This window comes from Rattus norvegicus, chromosome 16 (genome assembly GCF_036323735.1).
Source record: "Rattus norvegicus strain BN/NHsdMcwi chromosome 16, GRCr8, whole genome shotgun sequence".
NCBI classification, from domain to species: domain Eukaryota; kingdom Metazoa; phylum Chordata; class Mammalia; order Rodentia; family Muridae; genus Rattus; species Rattus norvegicus.
The window spans coordinates 57,839,906-57,866,217 of NC_086034.1; the positions used below are offsets into that span (position 1 = coordinate 57,839,906).

The 26,312-nt window shown below is 40.6% G+C and overlaps 1 protein-coding gene across 2 annotated transcripts in view; it reads left to right on the top strand.

Annotated features, from left to right (window-relative positions):
• The window catches only part of Fgl1 (fibrinogen-like 1), a 30,287-nt gene extending 15,779 nt beyond the window's left edge, over positions 1 to 14,508 (top strand). Inside the window, exons 4-9 of one of the 2 annotated variants that reach the window (XM_039094195.2) lie at positions 4,475 to 4,634; positions 5,163 to 5,260; positions 9,303 to 9,391; positions 9,549 to 9,736; positions 11,131 to 11,227; positions 14,271 to 14,508. In XM_039094195.2, the coding sequence (XP_038950123.1) occupies positions 4,475 to 4,634; positions 5,163 to 5,260; positions 9,303 to 9,391; positions 9,549 to 9,736; positions 11,131 to 11,182 (587 nt within the window). In that variant the 3' untranslated portion in view covers positions 11,183 to 11,227; positions 14,271 to 14,508. The remainder of the gene's footprint in view (positions 1 to 4,474; positions 4,635 to 5,162; positions 5,261 to 9,302; positions 9,392 to 9,548; positions 9,737 to 11,130; positions 11,228 to 14,270) is intronic. The other variant, NM_172010.2, reaches the window with a different exon arrangement.
• The last annotated feature ends 11,804 nt before the right edge of the window (positions 14,509 to 26,312 follow it).

Genomic DNA, 26,312 nt, shown 5'->3' on the forward strand with positions numbered 1-26,312 from the left:
TCTTCTTCTTTTTTTTTTTAGATCCAATTGGTAAGATGTAATTGCCCACTTAAACATACAAAGCCCGGTACCATCCATCCCTTAGGAACATTGATAACAACCTGTAAATACACAAAGCAGAATCTTAACATCACCTGCCGTGGATTCTCACCCTCTCCTCAGCACTTTTTTTTCATAGAGGACATGGGTTCAATCCCAGCACTCACATGGTGGCTCACATCATAGTTCCGGTTCTAGGGGTCCAACACCTTCCATGGGCATCAGGCATGCACATGGTACATGTACATACATACATACATACCTATACACATTAAATCAAATTTTAAAAATTAATGAATTAAAAACAATCTTGAAATGTACCATAATAAAACATTCTGTGTAATTTATAAAACATCTGACATTGTAGTCACAACAAAGTTGATATTCCTGTGTCCTTAAATTTGAAAAAGTCTCTTCATGCATATAATTTGCATAAATTAGTTGTCTCTGTTTTTATTTATAAGACACTATACTGTTAGCAAATTAGTTATTTCTCTGAACTATAATTCATCACATGCTAGCAAACATCTAATTACATACAACCTAGTAATTTTGGCAAATAATGTATAAATCACATATGTTCATAGCATATAATTAAACTATCATTTGCAAACACGTGGAAGCTAGTGACTTATGAATTAAAAGTTACTGCATCAAATTCACATTCAGTGGTGACGATTGCAACACATCTGTTTGGCTAATGACTTGGGCTGCTACAAAAACTTCCAGTTTCCTGAGGCAGTATGGGTAGTGGTTAAGGTGTACTCTTAGACACTCAGTTCAAAGTCCCTTTAGCTGTCTGTGGCCTCTGGACAAATGACTTAACCAGCTCTGTGTTTCATGTCTTTTCTCATCAAATGGGAGAAATAAGTCTTTTTTATTCATTGCAAGGATTGAATGAGTTAAGATTTCTAATATAATAGCCTAAAACAATCATGTCATACATGGGACGATACCATCTATTCTCTCTTTTGCTCTTAGAGGTAGCACCCCACTCCCTCTGCGTCCCATGAACACTGCAATCTCCTGTGAGTCAGTATCTTTTTGCCTTCTTACCTTTCTTCTTCTGCCATCTGGGAAGAAGGATAACTATGATAAGGCCAGTTCTGGAATGTCCCAGAGTGCTCTGTAGACCAGTCGTGACCCCTGTTGCTAACATTTAAAAAGAAAATTAAGAATGCAAGGTATGGAATCCCAGTACTAGGGAAACTAATGGAGGTTGGGACGTCAAAGTTACCTGGACTAATAAAAATATGATCATATAGAAAATATATCATATGGAAAATATATATGGAAAATATAGTCATACTCTCCTAAAAATCAAACCAAAACATCAACATGGTTGGGGGTGAGGGGAGTCTTTTTCAGTCTTAAGCTCTTAACCTTGAGCTTCAGTCACCATTCTGAGGCAAGAAGAAAAAAAAGATACTATTGCTAAGCTGGGTTATTACTTTATGAAGCTTCTTTAAGTGGCTTGCTCTCTGCACATCGGAAAAACTAGACACAGCGAGTGCAATGCAGTGTTTGTCAGAGAGAAGCTTTTTTCTCATAGCACATGAGCCTTCAAAAACCATTAGTTTTTAAAAGTCCTATACCAGGCTGGAAAGGTGGCTCAGTGTTTAAGAGAACATGCTGTTCTTGGAAAGGACCTAAGTTTGGTTCCCAGAACCAGTGTCAGACAACTCACAAGAGCCTGTCACTCCAGCTCCAGGGGAGCTGATACCCTCTCTTGGCTTACACTCATTCACTTGTGCATAGAACACCCCTCACCCCTGGAACAGATAGACACATGATTTTAAACATAGGTAAAATATTTTATAAGTTCTATCAATTCACAGCTTCTTCAACCTGTCCTTCTGCCACCAGTGTGCCAGTGTATTGAGTGGGTTGACATGCTTCTAAGATAATATCGAGTTGGTAGATTTTAAAATTAATTAAATTTTTAATTTATGCGTGTGCATGTATATCTGCCACGTGTGTGGGTACCCCAAGTGGACAGAAGAGGGCATCTTATCCCATGCAACTGGAGTTACATACAGAAGACTGTGAGTCACTACATGGTGTGTTGGGAGCTGAGCCTGCAAGAGCACCAAGGGCTCTTAACTGCTGAGCCATCTCTCCAGCCCCTCTGTTGCTATGTTAATCTCTAAGTTGATCAAATTTTCTGGATTCCTACTATCACCTTTTAAGCCACGCCTCTCTCAGGACAAGCTCCTTACATTGTTCTTTATAAGTGGTTAGCTTTTTTTTTTTTAATTTTGTTTTTGCTTCTTGTTTACTTCCTTCCATTAAAAGCTTTTCCTCAGGATGTTTATTGTGTTTGGCATTTTCTTCTGAGGAGAGGGACATTAAAAAAAAACATTAAAAAAAACAACTAAAAACACTGGCATGAAATAAAAACAAACAGAAAGTTTTGGCAGAAATCCCTGTTTTCATGAAGTTTTTCTAAAGCAGTCAGAGTTAATCATTTCCATATTTTCCTGGAAAGGAGTTTGAACTTTGTGAGTCTTTGTTGTTCTGCTGTTTTGATAGGAGATCAACTATAAACAAGGAGCTCTTTCCTAACCCAGGGGAAATATGGTTTTAGTGAGTCTTCTATGACACACTTGACCACAAGACATAAGCTTTTAAATATCATCGAGGGGACTGTCCGTGGGCATCTTCTCCTTGTTGAGTGACCTCACAGGATCCCTTTTATAATCCAGAGCACATAAGAATCTTGAAAATAAATGCTCGAACAAAGCCTAAATCACTACAAAGATCAACAACTCACCAACGGTAGTGCACGATCGAAGTCAGCCTTGTGAAGTCTACTTTCTCTCCTTAATACTTTCTCTCAACTTAATACAATATGCTTCATTTAGTTGACGATGAGGATTCAAACAATGAACTAAAGAAAGCATTTTAAAACACTCCGTAAGACTTATATGATTCTCATAAAACAATTTTTAAAGAGGAAAGTAACAAAATGATAAAAGTAAAATATGAAAGAGATTTTACATAATTACTTTCAGAAGTCTGTGCTTGGCTTCTCCTGAGACTGTTTTTTTTTATTTTGGATTGGCTCCTGCTCCAATTGTGTGCAAGCTGCCGGGGAATCTACATAATACTTAGTCATACTTTCCAAATCTGTTCAAATCAGCCTAGAACAGTGGCTTTCAACCTTCCTAATGCTGCAACCTTTTAATAGAGTTCGTCGCCTGTGGTAACCCGAACCCTAAAATTATTTTTGTTGCTACTTCATAACTGTAATTCTGCCACTGTTATGAGCTGTGATATAAATAATTTGGGAGATTTAGCAGAAGGGTTGTGACCCACATGTTGAGAGCCACTGGCCTAGAGTGCGATCCAGAGAGTTAGTTTGTCTTACTTTAAGTGACTTTAAAAAAAAATCAACTAATATTACTTTTTTTAACTAACTGGTAGCTATTTAACCTCAAAAGACAAAGAAATACCATGACAAAGAAAAAATGCAAGAATGAAAGGTAGCGGGGCTGGAGAGATGGCTCAGCGGTTAAGAGCACTGACTGCTCTTCCAGAGGTCCTGAGTTCAATTCCCAGCAACCACATGGTGGCTCACAACCATCTGTAATGGGATCTGATGCCCTCTTCTGGGGCGTCTGAAGACAGTGACAGTGACATATATAAAAAATAAATAAATCTTTAAAAAAATGACTTAAAAAAAAGAATGAAAGGTAGCTTAAAGCTTGCAGTTTTTAACAAAAACAACCAAAAATAGGTGGGTTATTTAGAAGAAATGTAGTGAAGCTGAAAGACTATAAAAACTTAACAGTATTACTGTTTGGTGTTCAGTCCCAACTTTTCGATAAGACTTTAAGTCAAGAAAATTCATATTAGAATATTTGTATGCTGTCACATTTGTATTTTCATTGTTGCGTTCTTTGATCAGGTAAGTTTCACTGTGCTGTCCCACTTAAGTACAAAGCAATAAACTAAGTGCAAATGACTTGTTTTTTAAATATACTTATTAATTTATGTCTATGAATGCTCTATCTGTGTGTACACCTGCCTGACAGAAGAGGGCATCAGACCATATAACAGATGGTCATGAGCCACCATGTGGTTGCTGGGAATTGAACCCAGGACCTCTGGAAGAGCAGTCAGTGCTCTTAACCACTGAGCCATCTCTCCAGCCCCATAAGTGGTTTGTTCTTAACTTATTTTCTTCAAAAATAACACATGCTCCTTATTTCATTCACTCCTGCCCTTATCATTCCAAGCCCATGAGCAAGAAGCCAATGGTAGTTAAATCATAGCAAAGAAAACACGGTTTTCTGAATATCCGCTAGAAGATGCACAAGAAGGCATTTTGAGAACTAGTTATGCATTCTCTTTGTTTTTATCTGTCTCCAGTGATGCTGAATTTCAGGATTAAAGGCATAATAAATGTTATATTATCTTGTCTTGTAAACAGATTGTTCAGAGATTTACAATGATGGATTTAAACATAGTGGGTTTTACAAAATCAAACCTCTTCAGAGTCTGGCAGAATTCTCTGTTTATTGTGATATGTCTGATGGAGGAGGATGGACTGTAATTCAGAGACGATCTGACGGCAGTGAGAACTTTAACAGGTAACTGTTATTTTGGGGGGGAGGGGTGTTGGCAGGGGAGGCTGTGCATTTTTTGCTTTTCCTTTTGTTTTTGTCTTGGGTTTTTATTTTTGTTTTTTGGGTTTTTTTTTTGCTTGTTTGTTGTTTCTTTTGTTTTTGTTTGGTTTGTTTTTTTGAGAAGGGGTTTCTCTGTGTTGCCCTGGCTGTCCTGGAACTCACTCTGCAGACCAGGCTGGCCTTGAACTCAGAGACCCACCTACCTCTGACTCCCAGGTGCTGGGAATAAAGGTATGCACCACCACTGCCTGGCCAACAGGTAATTGTTTTTAACAAGTTAATTATTTTGGCATAGCATATGTGAGATTTGTGAGTTAGGCCTTCTCATGCCTCAGACTTATTAATGGGACAGAAAGGTTCTCACTTTTAAGTAACTGAGAGTGAGTAAGCTACTGAAGAGAATATTAGAGATGAGAGAATGGGAGAGATGCTTAGGCCCTGCAGGTGTCATCTGTATTTTGCTGAAACTAATGTTCAATGTAAACTTTCCAGGGGTTGGAACGACTATGAAAATGGCTTTGGAAACTTTGTCCAAAGCAATGGTGAATACTGGCTGGGTAACAAAAACATTAACTTGCTGACTATGCAAGGTAAGGTTTGCACTTACGTGCAGGAGGCAGGGCTTAGACTCAATCCCCAGTGCTATGAAACAAAACCCATGTAGTATTTTCCGTGGAATCATAGGCAATAGAAAAAACTCAGTATTTGTTATGATTTCTTTTATATAATGGTGCTTGCTGAACCACAATCCCATCTGTAAAATGTTGCTTAAAACAGGAAGGAGAGGAAAAGAAATTAGGTTGGTTTCTTTTCTCATGTGTGTTTTCTATTCCTTGAAAGGAAATGTGTTATCAAAATCACTTTTAAAGACTTGAGTGACTGACAGATATGTATAAAAAAATTTATCACCACAATAATACCTTGTGATAAGCCACGGCAAAACAGTAGTAGTTTGGGTGCTGGAGAAATGACTCTCAGCTCAAGAGTTTATACTGTTCCACCCAGCACCCACGTCAGGTAGGCCTCGACTGCCTCTAACTCCAACTCCAGGGAAAACATTGCTCAATTCTGACCTCTGGAGGCACCCACACATGTGGCATTACTCACACAGACACCTACATGTAGATATAAAAATAAATCTTGAAAATGTTGTGGTCTGACCCCCTCCCCAGCCATTGACACAGAGAAGTGACTTGGCTAAGAGCAAGGACAGGCTGACCACATACTCTGTTTTGTTCTGCATGTTATGAGTGCTCTGTATGAGGTTTGCTAGTCTTAAGAAATTCCACAAAGCTTTACGTAAGACCCATCAAATCAAAGGTCCGTATGAACTGTTATGGTTTGAGTCAGAGCTGACCACTAGGCAGAACTTCTAGCACCTGCGTATGGGCTCATTATTGTTTTTTTGTGTTTTCTTTTCATTTATAAGCCTGCTCTGGGAAATGTTGGATGACATAGATCAGATAATCCTAAGCTACATCCCTGGTCTGACCAGTAACAGGGTGTGCGTTCAATAAACCATCCCTGTCAAACTGAGATCAGCGTTCATATGGTTTGTGAAGCAACTCCTAGACTACCACAGAAAACATGAAATAGATACTTTAAAGTAAATTATGAGCCTTTGTACAATCCTCCCATACATATTCACTTGCATTACTATGGAGTCCAATATTTATATACAATTTTACATTCACTAATAACACTTCGGTATTTTATTTTTTATATTCGTTGGCTCCCATCCATCCTCCTCCTTACCTTGCTTGTAGCTCGAGGCTGTAGTCAGCCCCCTCTAGTCATACTGCCTATTGTCCTCACACTGGCAACACATGGGCTTATTGTTCCAGCCCAGCTCAGGTGACTACTGGAAGTCTATATTCATAGTCAGTAGGGTGCTGATTACGAGGGTCTTGGAGATCTAAGAGTGGTAGCCAGAGAGGTTGCACAGCCCTGATGTGTCATACTTGTCCCAGGATCCATGCTCTCTAAACCTACAGAAGGCTTCCTTTCCCTCAAACTCTTAAATTATCCTAGTTTTAATAGGGTTTTTTGTTTTTTTGACAAATACGTACTGTTTATCGGTATTTTTGTGGGTCGTTGTTTAGGCTTTGGAAATCCCAGGTTGGAATCCTGGGGTCATTCCGAGCAGATGAAATCCCATGTTATTCCTCAAGTAATTTGTATGTGCGTGCTCTACTGGCCTGGGCGTTTCCAACCAATCTGATTGCTCTTCATCTTTTCTCGTTTGGTGCTGGGTGTTGAAACCAGGCCCTTGCCCGTGGCAAGCATGTGTTCTGTCATATACCTACATCCCCCCACCCTTTCGTTTTCTCATTTGGTGTTCAAACTGGTTACTCTTAGGTGGCATAGAGAAATGGATGTATCAGTTTCACAGCTTGCAACATATCATAGCTCAAACAATAGAAATTGCCTTTGTCCTTATTCTTTAATTTTGACAGTAGGTAAGCTACTCAAATTGCCTCTGAAAATAGCTTTATTTCTATTTATTCCTCTATTACCTAAGGTTCCCTCATACTGCAATTATTAACAATAATCATAATTATTTAGATAATTTTATAGTATTATAATTTATTTATATTTTGGATAATATCTATTTATATATTAATATACTATACATAATAAAATTATGATTTATTATAATAAATAATAAATAAATTATAATAATAAATTTAGAAATGCTCTCTAATTGTTAAGTTTATTCACTTATTGGCAAAGCATTTGGACATTTTTCTTTTTAAGAATGTGGAGTATTGTCTCTCTACTAACACAAACTTTTGGGGACAACTGACATTTCCTATGTACTGTGCCCATCCCTATCACTGACCTGGGCATATGAAGTAAAGCCATGCTTTCAGAAGAAACCACCTTCCTCCATACTTGCCCCAGAAAGGAGAATCCAGAATTCTCAGCCAAACAGCTTTGAACTTTGTTCCTAGAACCCATTCAATGTTCTTCTTTCTCTGCCCTTCTGTTGCGGAGCCTAAGGGGAGAGTAAGGAACAGCTTTTGACGGTAGGTATAGACAGAGGTAGGATGCATGACATGGGTTTCCACAAGGTCAAAGGCCCTTTCCGCCCATCACCAGGAATGGAGATAGGAGATGGGTATCAACCAGAGACTGGGCTGAGGGAGCTCTTACCAACAATAGTTCCGCTGCAGAAGGAAGATCAGCTTGTCATTTACAAACAGGGACAATGGAAAAAAGGAAGTGGCTGATTGATGTAGCAACTCCTTCACTAATTTGGTTTTATATAATTTTTTTATCACCTAGAATTTTTAGTCATCCTAGTACTGCCTCTTCTTATGTTTTCTATGTTTCTTTGTTTTCTATGGTATCATTATTTGCATATATAAACAAGAATGTATGTCAAATAAATTAAATTTGTTTTAACTATTCCCCCTTAGAGAAACTCTAAAGAACCCTATTGACTCGGAGCCCCTGGTAGCTGTGACTTCCGCCCCATTAAGTGTAGGAGAGATTCTTTCCCTAGGAGGTTTCTCCGCTCTGTCTGATACCTTCTTCCAATGGCATCTGTTCCATAGGCTTTGATGCTATCAAAAAAGGTTTTCATAAAACATCTAGGAATCTTATTTCTTGTTCAAACGGTTCTTAGACAGTTTGCTAGCTGATCTTCTACTCTACTGGAAAAAGCAAGCAATTTTATGCAAAAGCAGGTGCTGATAACTATATTAGGAGACAGCCTAACTACTAGAGAGTATAGGTGTCAATAATAATAATTAGTCTTTTTTTTTCTTCTTTTTTCCGGAGCTGGGGACCGAACCCAGGGCCTTGCGCTTTCTAGGCAAGCGCTCTACCACTGAGCTAAATCCCCAACCCCAATAGTAATTATTCTTAAGAAGAAGATTCTCATAGACATTAAGAAAAAAGAATAAAATTTTAATTCTGTTTTTCAGTATAATTTATTTTTATTTTCTGTTTGCTGGTGTTTTACCTGTGTGTATGTTTGTGTAAGAGCCCTCGAACTGGAGAAACAAATAAACATGAGCTATCTATCATGTGGGTGCTGGGATTTGAACACAGGTCCTCTGGAAGAGCAGCCAGCTCTTAACCACTGAGCCATCTCTCCAAAACACAATAAGGAATCTTCATTTTTTTTAAAATTTTATTTGGGTTTTGGTTTTTTTGAGACAGGTTTTCTCTGTATAGCCCTAGCTGTCCTGGAACTCATTCTATAGACCAGTCTGGCCTCAACCTCACTGTCTCTGCCTCCTGAGTGCAGGAGGGAGTGAGTAAGGGACTATGCCACCAACACCAGGCTAGCTTTCTTAATCTATGAACTAAAAATTCCATCTCCGTCTTTTTTTTTTCCAAAGTGAATCATACCATTATTTTGTTTTTATTCTTTACATGGTAGATTTTTTCCACTTTACTATTTTGCTGTGGTTGTTTTCAAGAAAAATAAACAATAACATGTTCACATTGTACCACAGTGGAGTCACTGTTTATTCATTGAAAACTGATTCTTGACAGAAATAAAACAAAACCACCATTTATTTTTAAGACTAGTCAGTGTTGTATCATGCATGTAATGACCAAACAAACAGAGCTACAATTTCTTACTGTTTCTATTGGCTTTTTGTTTGTTTGTTTTAGGAGACTACACTTTAAAAATCGACCTGACAGACTTTGAGAAAAACAGCCGCTTCGCACAATACGAAAAATTTAAAGTTGGCGATGAAAAGGTACTAGAAATTTTATATAGGCAATGTCTTGAGTTGACGTTGAAAATACACATCTAAGCCCGGAAGTCTGTGGAGGTAGAAATATGTAATGTAGCCTGTTTTTGTTTATTGAATGCGTTTTCAAAACATTCCCCACTGATAGCTCCTTTTCCTTTAGTCTTTTTACGAACTGAATATTGGAGAATATTCTGGCACCGCCGGAGACTCCCTGTCGGGAACATTTCACCCTGAAGTGCAGTGGTGGGCTAGTCACCAAACAATGAAGTTCAGCACACGGGACAGAGACAACGACAACTACAACGGGAACTGTGCTGAGGAGGAACAGTCTGGCTGGTGGTTTAACAGGTTGGACGCTTTGCGCGCATGCGCAATTCTAATGGTGCTGATGGTACCTCACTGACAGGCCTTAATTATAACGAGTGACGTAACATCGATCTTATTTGTGATATTGTTAAGTAATCCTCCTTCCTAGAATTCCTCATCTTTTGAAGGTACTTTTAAAGACTTGCACATTGGGTATGCCAGTGACAACTGAACAATATGACAAAGAAACTGGGTGTGTGTGGTATTCTTGGAAATCCTAGCACTTGGAGGCTGAGACGGGAGCATCACCACAAAGTCAAGGCCTATCTGGTTCACATACCAACTTCAAGGCCAGCCTGAGGGACTTGATAAGAAAGATCCCATCTTGGAAACAAACAAACAAACACATATAAGAAAAACGAACAAAAATCCTCCAATAACATATCATGAAAATGGATCAAATTTCTACTTCTTTTTAGATTTATTTTTATTTTTATTTTTATGTACTTTGATGTTTGACCTGCATGTATACCTGTGTTAGGTTGTCAGAAGCTCTGGAACTAGTTACAGCCAGGTGTGAGCTGCTGTGCAGATGCTGGGAATTGAACCTGGGTGTTTAGAAGAGCAGCTAGCGCTCTTAACTGCTGAGCTGTGTCTCTAGCCCTCAAATTGCTACTTTTACAAGGATGCTTTTTGCAAACTGGATTACTGTTGAGGTATAACCAGAAGGCCACAACTCAGCAGAAGGAAGCAGGGAACATGCATACATATACTCACATTTGTGAGCCAGGTGTGATGGCTCACACGTGTAGTCCTGCCACATGGGAGGGGGAGGTCATATCATGGATTATGTGAGTTCTAGGACAGCAGAACCTAGCCTTAAAAAACATCATGCACCCAAATTAGCCAGACTCAAAATGAAGTTTTTAAGTTGCCTGGTTTTAAAGGAAAGTTAATTTTTGAAATACTACTTATAATAAAGTTTAAAATAATATTATAATAAAGTTAAATTTTAAAGAGGAAGAAAGGGAAAAGAAGGAAGGGAGGAAGGAATTCGTGACACTCTATTAATAATCTGCTAGCTCTTCACTGTCCTATAGCTTACAAGATAGCCACTATTATTGCAGTCATTTTAATGCTACCTTTCTTTCATACTAACTTTCATTATTAGTTCATTGAATGCAAGTCTTCCCAACATTAGGGAAGATGGCTACAGTAGTCTTGAAACGTAATCCTGCCCCAGCTGCAGTTTGAACACTTCCATGTCATCAAGTTCACTCTTTGGGGTGTGGAGGAACTGGGGTTCCGAGGCTCAAATGCAGGGCCTTGTGGCTTCCGATACCCTGGCTTCAGATACACATTTCTTCATCTTATGAACCTGAGATATGCTTCTTATTTTATTATTATTATTATCCCTCCTCCCCCCTTCGAGATAGAAGCTCATGTAGCCAGGTTGGCAGAATCAGAGGCAGAAGCGTCCATGCCTAGCTGACATCAGAGTGGTATATTCAATGCAGATACAACGAGCTTAAGGTAAAAATAGTAGATTTCCTTCCGGGTTTTTTGTTTTGTTTTGTTTTGTTTTGTTTTTTTTTTTTTTTTTGGTTCTTTTTTTCGGAGTGGGGACCGAACCCAGGGCCTTGCGCTTCCTAAGTAAGCGCTCTACCACTGAGCTAAATCCCCAGCCCCCGGGTTTTACTTTTCCAAAAGTTGAGTCTATTTAATGTTCGGCCAGTTATTAGAAAAAGAGAACACACACACACACGATGTGAAAAGAGGAGAAGGAAACTCATTTTCCCCTACTATGAAAACTTGAAACAAGGTGATAATCTTCCCTCATGGCTTTCTTGTTCTAAAAAAAAAAAAAAAAAAAAAAAAAAAAAAAAAAAAAAAAAAAAAAAAGCCCTAGGTGCTTGTTTAAGACTCACCTACAGTCAACAATGCCATCTGCGAATATCCACCTATGTCTGGTTGTGAATAGACGGCAAGAAGTAATCGTTAGCATCACTGAGGTCTAACACACGTACATTGTCCATTTGGTTGACCGTTCTGTGCCCGAATGGCGGTGGCGCACACTTTAAGGGAGGCAAATAAATGTTATGGTTGACTTTAGAATTAGGGGTTAAGGGGAACAAACCAATTCAGTTGCACGAAGCACCCAAGGACAACAGGTCAACCTAGTGAGAAAGTAAATTATTCCAGAACCCTCGTCTTTACTCTTGGTCTTTGTGCCACACCTCCTTATGACTTGTTGGCGCTTATTGAGGCTGGAATTGCAGCGCCCCCCACAGGTTTATGTATGTATAGCAGGAGCCTAGTCATAGTCACCTAAAAAACACCTGCCACGTGTTTCTGCCACTGATGCTTACACCCTGTGACTTTTTCATCAGGAAACACCAATCCCCCAAATCATTTGCCAGCATAAGTCCTTTCTCCCATAAGTTGTTTTTGTATGGTACTTAGTCATAACCAATAGAAAAATCACTAAAGCACTTGTTGCTGCTGCCTCTTCTGCCTTGTGGGCCTCCTGCTTTATGCAAGTATAAACCCTCCGCCCCCACGCACCACCCTGCAAGCATCCAGCTGCTTACCACAGACTATCAATCTCCAATAACTAATGTCAAGTCCAGGCTAGAAACTGAAGGCTACTAAAATACCAGTCTCAGAATACTAAGCAGTGGGCCCTACGGCCCGAATCTCAACGGACTCCAAATCAGACCAAATATAAAAGTTTATGTAGTAGCAGACGTCTCTATATCTAGATATGCCCCGGTATTTATTCTGCAGGTTTTTCTTTTTAAGTGTTACTACTCATGGTACTTTGAAAACACAGCAGATACTGAATCCCTGCAGATTTAGTATGCATGGCTTCCAATTAGTCCTAACCATTTAAATTAGGATGGCTGCCACAGTGGCCAATAAAAGCAAATCACGAGCTTAGTGGTGACCAATGCCTGCTACTTAGCATTTATGAATGAATTATAGGCTATTCTGATTCAATGTTTTTTCCCAGAGGGCTTTTTTTCTCCAGAACTACTTCTGAATATTCTTTCCATAGCCGACAGGCTGATATCTTATCATTGGTTATAGCAATAAGTAAATATACGGTGATTAATATTATAACAGGAAAATTGGCACAAACTGCACCATGACATTTTTGTATGCCAAGGACAGATGAGTGGAGAGACTCCAAAGGAGGAAGAAGGAAGTGCTTGAGTTTTATGATAATCTAACAAACCTATCTTGATTGGTGCAGTATATGTAAAAAATTAACTTGGCAACTCAGACAAAAGATTATTTACTGATAGCTAGGGAACTTTTAAAAGAAGGTTTGGGTTCTGTTTGCTTACCTTGAAGATTAAGCATTTGATATGCTAACAATTCAAAGAAGGGAGTTTGAATTGTGAAAGCCACATCTGACCAAGCCAGCTCAGTCAGTCAACAGGGTCTTGAGGGAGAGAGGGAGGGTGGAAAAGAAAAAGACAATTAGACAATTTTATAACATGACTCCAGCCAGTGCTGAGGCTGAAGCCAGTTTATTTTTTTCCCCAGTCTGCCTTCATGTCATTCTAGGTACACAGAAAAAACATGGTCAGTCCTAAGGCATAAACAAAGTAATCAAGGAACAAACAAGGCAATAATCAAAGTAATCAAACAAGGCAATAAACAAAATCCCATGTTCACTATGTCTAGGGGTTTATCGGGATGACCAAATTACAAGGAATACAATACATTCCTTGGCTGTGTTTACCTTGAGCCTACTTCCTACTCCTAGCCCAATGTCAGATTCCTGCTAAATTCCTAGAAGAGGCCCCCAAAGCTGTCCACACACATCTTGGCTGTAGATCAGAGAACCTGGAAGCACCAAACACCCAGGAAGCTGCAGTAGAGCCCCTCCCCCATCTTACTTTGCTAATCATGCCTTCCTGGCAAACACAATATAACCACTGTTTAACCAGGAGGACGTAGCTTACAAAGAAGGTTTTCTCTGCTGCCCCCCCCCGCCCCTTTTTGTTTAAAAGCTACTAAGAACTGAAACACTAAGCCCAGCAGCAGTGGTGGCACAGGCTTTTTCTTTTTTTTTTTTTTTTTTTCCGGAGCTGGGGACCGAACCCAGGGCCTTGAGCTTGCTAGGCAAGTGCTCTACCACTGAGCTAAATCCCCAACCCCCGTGGCACAGGCTTTTAATCCCAGCACTTGAGAGGCAGAGGCAGGAGGATCTCTGAGTTCGAGACCAATCTGGTCTACAGATCCAGGTAGGGCTACCCAGAGAAACCTTGCATCAAGAAAACTAATAGAGAAAAAAAAAAAAAAAAAAAAAAAAAAAAAAAAAAAAACCAAAACAGAGATCCTTATATTTCAACACACTCCAAGTGGTTTGGGATGGATCCCCACATTTACTGTAGGACCAAAACTTGCCTGTTTAAATAACAACATTTGTTTGTAGAGAAGTCTTAGATTTGGGACCATGATGCTTTGGTGAGCAATAGCAGAAGTCATTCTCATCATTTCTTAGCGAGATGGTTTCTCAGTGGACTTTCCTGCTGATCGCTGTTTTCTCCTGTTCTCCCACTAGGTGTCACTCTGCAAACCTGAACGGCGTGTACTACCAAGGTCCCTACAGAGCAGAAACCGATAATGGTGTTGTCTGGTACACCTGGCGTGGGTGGTGGTATTCCTTGAAATCTGTGGTTATGAAAATTAGGCCCAGTGATTTTATTCCAAATATCGTTTAGTTGTCCCATTGGGATCTGCTTTCTGTGATTCATCTTGGTTTTTAAATGTTTGAAAAAAATATACAATTCTGAATAATACACTCGTGGCGATGGTGACTGTGTGTGACTTCTCGTTCTTCATACTGCCTTTATTAATGTACTTTAGGGCTGGAGAGATGGCTCGGTGGTTAAGAGCACTGACTGCTCTTCCAGAGGTCCTGAGTTCAAATCCCAGCAACCACATGGTGGCTAACAACCATCTGTAATGGGATCTGGTGCCCTCTGCTGGTGTGCATGAAGAGATCAAAAGTGTTTATGTAACATAAATAAATAAATTTTAATGCACTTTAAGTTCAGCAGATACACAATATCCACTAAATAAATGTAGATTATGTGAGTGTTTACTGAATTCCTATGTGCATACAGGTCTGAGAAGAGTTCAAACTGAAATATAACAAACACCACAGACTAATTAACATGATTAAATAACAACCTAATCTTAATTTTGTAGTAATAGACCATGTATGCCTGGATGTGTTAGTGCACACCTTTGATCCCAGCACTTGGAAGGCAGAGGCAGGTGATCTCTGAGTTCAAGGCCAGCCTGGCCTACACAGGGAGTTTCAGGATAGCCAGGACTACACAGAGAAATCTTGTTTGGAAAAATAAATCAATAAATCATATACAATACGACTGCCAGAGCGTGAAACAAATTATGGCAAGTTATGATATTTTACCCAAATCAGCTACATACATATTACAAGTTGGGCTTTGGATTAAAGTCTCTGGCTACAGAGTTAAACTGTTAAGCGCATTCCAGGCTCTTCTATGGTATAAACACTCCTCACATCTTCAGGATGTTTCTGTAGTTCACGCCTTTCTTTTTTTTCTTTTTTTTTTTTTTTTTTGGTTCTTTTTTTTTTTCGGAGCTGGGGACCGAACCCAGGGCCTTGCGCTTCCTAGGTAAGCGCTCTACCACTGAGCTAAATCCCCAGCCCCACACGCCTTTCTTCATAGGCCTCACTTTACACATGATGTTAGTTGACAATGGAGAAGTAGCCAGAGGCCTCATCTGACTTCATAGGTCGACCCCAGGGGGGGGGGGGGGGAAGGGTTGCTGCTATTGCTGTTGAACTGAGCTGAGAATTTCTGAATCTGAGTTTTGGTTATAAGGTTAGTAAAAAACCAAAACCTCAAAGTACCAAGTTGTTTGCTACTAGGTAAAATGATTTGCCACTATCCTGTGGCAATGAATGGCTCTTCTCGAATGACTCTGGATTGGTGTTTTTTAAGTAAGGATAAAAGAAAGATCTCCCAGAAGCTATTTGCATGACCCAGAAGATACAGCTTGAGACCACACAGCTAAATTAAGGGAAGAAGACACACAACAATTGCATAGACACAAAATTGTAAGTATTTTTTTTTAACCATAGAGTCTATTTCAGGCGGGGCAGCAAGATGGCAACCTCCTGCTGGCACCAAGAGAACCACTTTTATTATTATTATTATTATTTTTTTTTTTTGGTTCTTTTTTTCGGAGCTGGGGACTGAACCCAGGGCCTTGCGCTTCCTAGGCAAGCGCTCTACCACTGAGCTAAATCCCCAACCTGAGAACCACTTTTATAATCTCACTTCATCTGAGTAATTTGACACCTTCAGCCTATTAGAACTGTGACAAAAATGCCCATCTTCACTCTGTAACGTGCACCTTTCATTTGAGATATATTTAGACAGCAGTGGTTTCCTCTGCTCCCAGACTTGCCACTTCTGTCCAAAACCCAACCTGCGGACACATTGCAATAGTCTGTCATACGGTGGCCCCCTTGGATCCCAGCATCCTGTCAGTCAGAACTGTTATATACAACCTGACATGAAAAGACAAGATAAATATGGTGAAATAGGTCACCCATCTGTCCCTTCGCCTTCGTGCTGGCCTTTGGCTAAGGAGAAAGGCTAGTTATAAGAAAAATCATAGAAAAACTCATCGTATGAAGGGAGTACTTGACAGTGAGTGTTCTGCATCAAGACCCACAGTAAATTCGCAGAAGAAATGATGATTTTTTTTTTTTTGGAAGAGGGGGCAGCTGGTCCGCTGACAGTCCTTGTTAGACATACTTCGATCTAAGGAATCTGAAGGAGTAGTTGAGAACTTCACAGTTTCCAAGTTATCGACTGCGAATATTTGTATACATGATGTCCTTGCAAAAGTGCTATGTATTAAGCCTGGTATAAATTGTACCAACTGATAGGTGAACATAAAATATTGACTCTATACTTATGAAGGTCTTAAAAGTTAACAGTGTAAATATTCCTAAAGTTGGTCTCAGATCTAAAAAAGAAAATAAATACCTCTCTCTCTCCTGCTTCCTTCCTCCCTTTCTTCTTTTTTTCTTTTCTTTCTTTCTTTCTTTCTTTCTTTTTTTTTTGAGGGGCAGGGAATTTTAGAGACAGGGTTTCTTTGTGTAGCCTTGGCTGTCCTGGAACTCTCTGTGTAGACCAGACCTGAACTCACAGAGATTCACCTGACTCTGCCTCCCTAGTACTGGGATTAAAAAATGTATGCCACTACCACCCAGTTCAAAAGTAAATATTTCAAAAGCTGATAAGTAGACAGGAGAGACGTGTGCTTTGATGGGTGCATGATGTGAAGCAGACTCCTGACCCGACTGCGTGGTTGGTGGGTTGGCAATCAAAGAGACTTAGAAGTTTTGAGCTAAGGCCCAATCTAGTATATTTGGGAAAGTCATAGTAGGCTGAAGGAACTCTAAGGCAAGACACATAAAACAAGGATATGCATAAAAGATGAAGACTATAAAGATAATATAGTTTACCGATCCTTAATCCCACATGTTATAGCTGGTTTACAGCTCCCTCTCTACAGCAGAGTGACCTTGGAAGGGTACTAACTTCTCCAAGCCTTGTTTGTTTCAGCAATAAAACAAGTGCCTCACTGGGTTGTTCATAGTCTGTACAGGGGAAAGAGCATGACACGAATCACGGTGTCAGCAGTCAGTAGGAGGCGGTGATGGTAACAGTGAAGGAGGCATTGAAGAACAATGCCTGATCCTTTTGAAAGAAGTCCATGGGCTGGAGAGATGGCTCAGTGGTTAAGAGCACAGACTGCTCTTCCAGAGATCCTGAGCTCAAATCCCAGCAACCACATGGTGGCTCACAGCCATCTGTAATGAGATCTGATGCCCTCTTCTGGTGTGTCTGAAGACAGCTACAGTGTACTCATATAATAAATAAAAAAATGTTGGGGATTTAGCTCAGCGGAAGAGCGCTTGCCTAGCAAGCGCAAGGCCCTGGGTTCGGTCCCCAGCTCCGAAAAAAAGAAAAAAAAAAAAGAAAAATAAATAAATAAAATATTTAAAAAAAAAAAAAAAAAGAAGTCCATGCCATGACACGTTATCCTCTAAACTAGTGGTTCGCAACCTGCCTGATGCAGAGAACCTTGAATACTGTCGTGGTGAATCCCTGCAACCCCCAACCATAAAATTGCATCCTTTCTACTTCATAACTGTAATTTTGTTACTGTTATAAATCATAATGTAAATATCTGATATGCATATAACCCCTCCCAAAGGGGTTGCAACCCACAGGTTGAGACCACTGCTCTAAACAGTGCTTCACAAGGTGTCACTTCTTTACCCTCAATGTCATTCAAGTCACCAGGACTCTCGTACACATGTAAATGCTGATTCAGGGAGGAGTTTAAGACTGGTTTTCTAGCCTATGCCTGGGTTCCCACCTAGAGGGCATAAGAGAAATTCTACCTCGGAAATTCTGATTTTTTTTTTTTCTGACAAGCTTCCAGAAGCTGTAGATGGTCTAGGAATGAAGTTCTGAGAAGAAAGGGTATAGGGGAATCGTAGTTTCTTGGGGATGTCATGTCTAGTAGAAAAAGCCACTAGAACAAGTTTAGGAGCTGTAAGAAAACTCAACGAGAGTCTTGTATCCTTAAAGATGCTAATGTAATTCTAAGTTCTAGCTCAGAGCACTTCGGCTTCAGGACAAGTCACCTGGTTTATAGATGTTCAAGCAGATAGGAATCTTTTCTTCTTCCTGAACAAGACCACAGGTGGTAGTTGTTTGCTAGGCTGAGTTCATAGGACTGTAGGCCAGAGACTAACATCTCTGCAATGGATCTACCCCTCTTCAAAGCCCAGTTTGTCCACTGTGGTTCTGCCTTTGACTGTTAAAGATAATCATAAAGGGTCAACACATTCAATTTATGTCTTACTGACAGACTTGAGCCATATTGCTGAGAATAGCCTAGGTGTGGAGCAAAGGAATACATTATATTACCAAAAATAATTTGGCAAGATGATTTTTGTTAAAAGGGGTATACCAGAACCCAAACTACGCTCGCTAGTAAACACGCTTGCCAGAATGGCTTCTGGCTTTTATCCCTGATATAGGCAGTGATAGGGTCTCATCCTATTGGTGGGAGCTCAACTTCTCAATGTGATGTGATTGGCTAATCCAAGCAAAAGAAATAGGGTGAGATTCAGCAAATATGGGCCCTTAGGGCTAACTACCTTTGATAGAAACAAACAAACGAACAAACAAACAAACAAACAAACAAACGAACAAAACGAACAACCCATTTCTCACACTATGTTCATTCCATCTCGAAGTAAAGACCATGGTCAGGTAAACTACAACTGTACCCCATGTTCCTAGTACCACAATTTGAGTTGATCAGGATGCTCTAGAGGAAGAGAACCAAGTAGACATTCCTATTTTGAATGAGAAAAAAAAAAAAAAAGACACAAGCCAAGACCTTAGCAATAAACAATAACTACAAGTCAAAATCCAATCCAACAAAGAAAATTCCAAATCTTGCAGCTCCAATGACCAGAGTCGTAAACTTGGAATGCAGTCTTCCAGACTGCAATGAGCTTGTGGAGCAACATCCTTAGAATGTTTCATCTTCCAACACCCCATACCTTGAATATGACAATAAAGATAACACAATTGACTTCTAATATTATGTCAATCGAGGGTACATTAAAATAAAGCCATGGATGCATTCATGAGCATATTCCTAACAGAACAAAACCCCTCATGTTAATTATAATCCTCACTGCTGCAACTAGTTATGTGGCCTTAGCTGGTGTAGCGAGCTACCTTCCTCCTACTCCCCATTTTCTTTTACTTCCTCCACCCTCGGCAGCACTTCAGTCTTTCCCAGGAGGGGTTGGAGGGTCTTGGTTATTTCTCTTCCTGCCTAGATTTGGCTTGTTGTTTCCTGAAGACACGAGGACACCATGAGATGCCCTAAAGGTGCTCCACATTCTAGACCCCCTCTTCTTTACCTTTGTTGTAGAGAAACAATCCAATGCCCTCCTGATAAACTGGATCAATCACACCTCCTCACATAGTCACTCCGTGTCCAGCCAGTTAACTCAAGAGTATCGGGAGCTTCATAGAGCTGGGAGGGGGTCTTACCTTCGAACTCAATGGGATATTTGCTAGGCCCACTGGCAAAATGACTCCTAAAACTTTTTAGGCCTGAAGAACACAAGGCCACAGGAATGGAAAACATTTTCTTTTCCTAGTAGGTCACTAGGGGTGATGGTGAATCATTCTAAATATTTACTTCTTTAACTTAGAGCATAAAAAATGTTCCATAGGATATGCTTTAATAAGTCATAAAGACCTGAGGTTTGGCCAAATTTGAACAGCATAGCCTATAACTTGCTCAAGTAGTAGCAGGAAGGATTCATCCAATTAGGAGATCAAAAAAGGGAACACTTTTAAGCGAAAAAAGAGGGATAATTCCGAGGAGAAGAAAAGGGGCAGACTAACAGAGTATTACATAAATCTCCATAGAATAGCCTTCAGTGCAGAAGGGATGAGCAAAAGGATTAAGATGTCTGAAAAGACTAAGAGAAAGAGTGCTGGGGAAACAGACTTAGTGAGAAGGCTATTTGTGTGAAGTCCACTTCAGCAGAGTGGGAGGGAGCCAGAGTACACAGGACAGATATGTCATCTGGGAACACGCACAGAAAAGACGCTGGGCTGCTGCGATCCAAAGCCTGCATCCTAGGAAGACCCACACGCTAACTCCTCAGCTGGGTGTGTGCAGTGAGCCAAGCTTCTTATTTCAACCCTGAGGAGTCCGAAGCCTGAGGGGAAGAGTCGGAAGCTAGTCTGGATGGCAGGGACACTCTTGTCTTCAAACAAAATGAAAGTTAGGAAAAAGAAGTAGAATAGTTCAATGTTACCATAAGAGAGTAATTTACTAGATGGTATCACTTCTTGTGTATGTTTGTATGATGTGTGTGTGTTTGTGTGAGCTCAAGTTTGTACAAGTGTACATGTGCGTATGTGTGGGTTAGAGTTGACATTGTGGGTATTTCTTGATTGTTTTATACTATATTCATTTATACAGGGTCTCTCAATTGAATTCAGAGCTTAGTGTCTTCATATACACACAAATGCACAAGTACATGCACACATACATATATATGTAGTATACATACATATGCATACGTATAAATAAACATATATACTTTTTTTTTTTGACACAAGGTTTCTCCATGTAATCCTGGCTGTCCTGGAACTCACTCTCTAGACCAGGCTGGCCTTGAACTCAGAGATCCACTTGCCTCTGCCTCCCAAGTGCTGAGATTAGGTGTGAGTTTCCACTACCCAGTGATTTTTAGCATTTCTTATCAGGGCTAAAGAATATAGGCAAGGCCCTGGTTTATGTTTTTAAAAGGAGCAATGCATGGGTCTATATGTGGAAAAGTGTGTACATATCCAAGACTATGGCTCCCTCAGGTAACTGGGCATGGAGATGGGTGGAAGGACAAACTTCTCTTGGCACTGTGTGAAGGCACACTTTTCTTTTCTTAATCACATGCATGCTGTGTCTATTTATATTTTCCTACTAGCAAAATAAGAAAAAGGAGATGGCCAGTCATAAGGAAATATCAACTAGTTTGGAGGACACTATGTAATGAAGTGTGTGTATGCATGTTTAGCAGTTTGGCTTGTGTTTGTTATGTTTTGTTTTTCGTGATCTGGTCCAGGCTAGCCTCCATTGTGGTATGTAGCCCAGTCAGCCTTCTGGACGACAATCCCCCTGCCTCATCTTCCCTTTAATTGGCATTATAGTCCTTGCAATCGTACAGAGATTGGCTCATTTGAAAAAGGAAATCTAATCTAACCCCCTATTAAACTATACTGTTAGTGACGGCAGAGGCATAGGCCTATAGTTCCAGAACTCAGACATAAGGCTTGAAGTTCAAGATTAGTCTAGGTTACATAATGAGATATAGCTTCAAAAAAAGAAAAGGAGAAGATAGGAAAAGAGGAGGGAGGAAGAAGTGGGGAAGAAGGCAGGCAGGTGGGGTGATGTAGCCATTATCTGAGGTCTACCACAGACACAGTGGGAACAGCAGGAAATTTTTTTTAAAGGTTTACTTATTATATATAAGTACACTGTGACTGTCTTCAGACACACCAGAAGAGGGTATCAGATCTCATTACAGATGGTTGTGAGCCACCATATGGTTGCTGGGATTTGAACTCAGGACCTCCGGAAGAGCAGGCAGTGCTCTTAACCACTGAGCCATCTCTCCAGCCCAGCAGGAAGTTTTATATGTACTTACATTTGACTTTGAGAATCTCAGTCCTGAGGCTGTCGTGAACCTATTGTGTCAATGTAAATCGGGGCTCTTGTGTCAAAGTGAATGAGCAATAGTTGGTTCTAAGCCACATGTGAGTAACAGTGGCCTGGGAACACAGATTCCTGTTCTCTTGTAGTCACAGCTATAACAACGACAGCAACAGCAACAGCAACAACAAAACAGTCAGTAATCAATGCATCTCCCCACATCAGGTAGGCAGGTACCTGGGAAGCCAACAGATCGCTGATATAGGGTCTAGATGCTTTCTGACTACAGAGCTTGGTGGCCAATGGCTGTTAGGAGGGTCTAAGATGATTTGGCTCTTGATCATCAGCAGTCTATCTCTTCACTCTCGTGAAGTGTTAGTCGGTTAGCTGAATCTTCAGAGGTAGGTGCTTTCCAAGGCAACTTCAGCCCACAATAACATGCTAAGTTAGCCAGCTTTAGAAGAAAAAAAATGCTTCAATCTCTTTTCAGCTTACATGCATCTCAAAAGAGATTTATTCTTAAAAAATGTACTTATTTTAGTGATTTATTTTTTATTTTTATTTATTTTTTTTTTTGAAAAAGTCTCTTTCTATACAGCTGAGGCTGGTCTGAAGCCCATGGTCTTCTTGTTTAGGATCCCAATCATAAGCTTGGTGCATCAGGTTCTTATTTATTTATTTATAAATAACTGCCCCACAGTTCTTTTTTTTTTTTTTTTTTTGGTTCTTTTTTTTCGGAGCTGGGGACCGAACCCAGGGCCTTGCGCTTCCTAGGCAAGAGCTCTACCACTGAGCTAAATCCCCAACCCCTGCCCCACAGTTCTTATATGTAGTTATTTATGCTTGTTTTCTGTGGCTCTGGGATTGAACCCACCGCCTCATGTATGTTAATGGACATAGTCTTCAAAGAGCAACAGTTCTAGGATTCACTGGAAAGAAACATCCCCACCCCCACCGCCATCCCCCTAAACCTCTCTCTTTCCCTGCCCTCTGGCTTGGCTTCAAGACATACTAACGGCTTTGTGAAGTGAAATCGCAGCTTTCTATCTGTACATGCCTTGTCTGTACTTGTTTATTTCTATTGCACATTTAAACACATTTGAAAGAGCCTTATCATGTGCAGGGCACTATAAGACAGAGTTATGCCTGATGTTACTGTTCAGGGAAGTCATCATTTGTTTGTTTGTTTGTTTCTAGTTACTAAGCCATAGGATCATTATAAATCAGAGAGTCTAGAATAGTTTTTATTATTATTTGGGGTCTTTATTATTTTCATTTGTTTACTTGCTTGCCTGTTTGTTTAAAGATGGGATCTTGTTCTGCCTTCCTGCCTCCACCTCGTCAGTGCTAAGGTGACAGTCATGAGCCACCAGGATTGGTATTCTTTAACATTTTTAAATGTTATATTTTTTGTCGGGTTTTTATTTTTTTATTTTGTTTTAATATTTTTTATTTTTAAAGATTTATTTATTATATATAAGTACACAGTAGCTGTCTTCAGACACACCAGAAGAGGGCATCAGATCCCATTACAGATGGTTGTGAGCCACCATGTGGTTGCTGGGAATTGAACTCAGGACCTCTGGGAGAGCAGTCAGTGCTCTTAACCGCTGAGCCATCTCTCCAGCCGTGTTTTTGTTTTTTAAATAAGATAAATGGTCTAGTTCCTACCTGAGGAAGACCAGAACTCAGAGTCCCTCCCACCCCCAAATGAATTGAACTGGGAAGGATCACATCTCTGAACCCTAGTTCACTCTTATTCATTTTGAATGTGTGCTTTTATTTGTAATCATGTGTGTGTGTGTTACTCCATGTGTGTATACCAACTTTGTATAGGTCTATGCAGTCTAGAAGCAGGCCTTGAACCCTTGGAGTTATGGGCAGTTGTGGAGCATGTGATGTAGGAGTGCGAATCTGAACTCATATCCTTTAGAGGAACAGCAACGTCTTAAAAACACTGAGCCATTTCTCCAGCCCCAGAATCATTATTTTCTCATGTGTCATGTATGGACAGTGAGGCAGTTTCAAAACCTTGTGAGAATTGGGTAAGATGCAGTAAAAATGTGTGGGTAAGTTATGTCCAGTCTAACGTAAATGACAAACACGAAACCATAAGACATGTATTGATGTGGTCATGAGCTCACATATTTATCTCACCATCTGAACTCACTATCTTTAATATGAGGACAAATCGCTGTAGGGCAAAGCAAGGGCCACATAGATATTACGTATACTTTTGTTTGAATGTATACATTGCCCCAACTTCTAGCACATGAAAGGAGGGTTTGGTTTGGCTTGGTTTCCCAAGCCAGGGTTTCTCTGTGTAACCCTGGATGTCCTAAAACTTGTTCTGTAGACAAGGCTGGCTTTGAACTCAGAAATCCTCCTGCCTCTGCCTCTGCCTCTGCCTCTGCCTCTGCCTCTGCCTCTGCCTCTGCCTCTGCCTCCTCTGCCTCTGCCTCCTCTGCCTCTGCCTCCTCTGCCTCTGCCTCCTCTGCCTCTGCCTCCTCTGCCTCTGCCTCCTCTGCCTCTGCCTCTGCCTCTGCCTCTGCCTCTGCCTCTGCCTCTGCCTCTGCCTCTGCCTCTGCCTCTGCCTCTGCCTCTGCCTCTGCCTCTGCCTCTGCCTCTGCCTCTGCCTCTGCCTCTGCCTCTGCCTCTGCCTCTGCCTCTGCCTCTGCCTCTGCCTCCTCTGCCTCTGCCTCTGCCTCTGCCTCTGCCTCCTCTGCCTCTGCCTCTGCCTCTGCCTCTGCCTCTGCCTCTGCCTCTGCCTCTGCCTCTGCCTCTGCCTCTGCCTCTGCCTCTGCCTCTGCCTCTGCCTCTGCCTCTGCCTCTGCCTCTGCCTCTGCCTCTGCCTCTGCCTCTGCCTCTGCCTCATTGGGATTAAAGGCATATGCCACCCCCACCCAGCTATAAGAAAGGTTTTATGTGTGGCCCAGCACACGTATGTACGAACAATCAATGTCGAAAGAAGCAAGTTTGCTCTCCCAGAGGCTTCATTTTTGGAGTTTCCTCAGCTTAATACTTAATCTAGCTGCTTTATGGCTTTAGATGGCTGTCCTTAAATAACGTTTTCTTTCCTTCAATTGTTTTTATGGGGCTGGGGAGAGAAACAACAAAAGCAAGTTTGCTTGAAAAATGCTATAATCACATTTTCTTCTTTGTAAGCTCATAAAAAATAAAGCTGAAAGACATTCCCGTAAAATTGTTTATCTTTTTATTTGATAAGAAAATAATTCAGTAGTAAAATAATTTAATGCAGAGTTGTTCAAGGGAAATAGGGAAAAAGAAGATTGGAGGTTGGGCTCAGTGCTTGCAAGACCCTGCTTTGATCTCCAGCATCAGATGACAATGATGGAGGAGAGAGAGTGGGAAGGAGCATGCACCGCCCCCCCCCCCAATACCATTCATTAACCATAATTCCTTGGCTTCGTTTTTCTCCTGCTTTGTTACCAATGGCTTAGAAATCACGGTAGATGAGAACTGTGGTTTTTTCCTTTGGTTAATCTTGTATTCTAAGTACATCCTCCTGTTGTTAAAATGTTTCCCCACGCAGAGTTTCGAAAGCAGTACAAACACCAACTAGTTTTAGTCCCATAGTTTTTTTTTTCTTTTTAAATTTTTTATTGGATATTTTATGTATTTACATTTCAAAGTCCCATAGTTTTTAACCAACCTATTTTCAGAATATTTAGGCTGTTTCCAGTCCGTTGCTGTACACGGTGTTGTGACATCTGCACACAAAGGTTTTGTTTGGTCAGTTTGCTTTTGAATTGTTTCCCAAGGTAACTTAGTGAAGCCGGATCACTGCGTTCCCTTTTATCGCTGAAATTTCACTTTGACCACTGGGGTAACTTCATCCTGAAAGCTAAAGGTTAGTGCTTTCCATTGGCGATTATGGTACGTTTACACCACATTAAACTCTGTTTGACCTTCATTCTAATATCTTGCTCTTTTTTTTTTTTTCTTTTTTTTCGGAGCTGGGGACCGAACCCAGGGCCTTGCGCTTGCTAGGCAAGCACTCTACCACTGAGCTAAATCCCCAACCCCTATCTTGCTCTTCTGAATAAACACGTGGGGCGTTGTTTCACCCTTTTGGGAATATGCTGCTGTTTGCTCACATGCCAGCCATCAAACGCCTACTGACAACTCCTGTCCTTGAAGAACTGACAAATCTATATGAGGAGGCGAGTAAAGAAATAAGCTATTCCAAGAAATACAGCACACAATGGCAGGTTTATTTGCTGGCCGAGATTGTAGTCAGAATGTTTGGGTT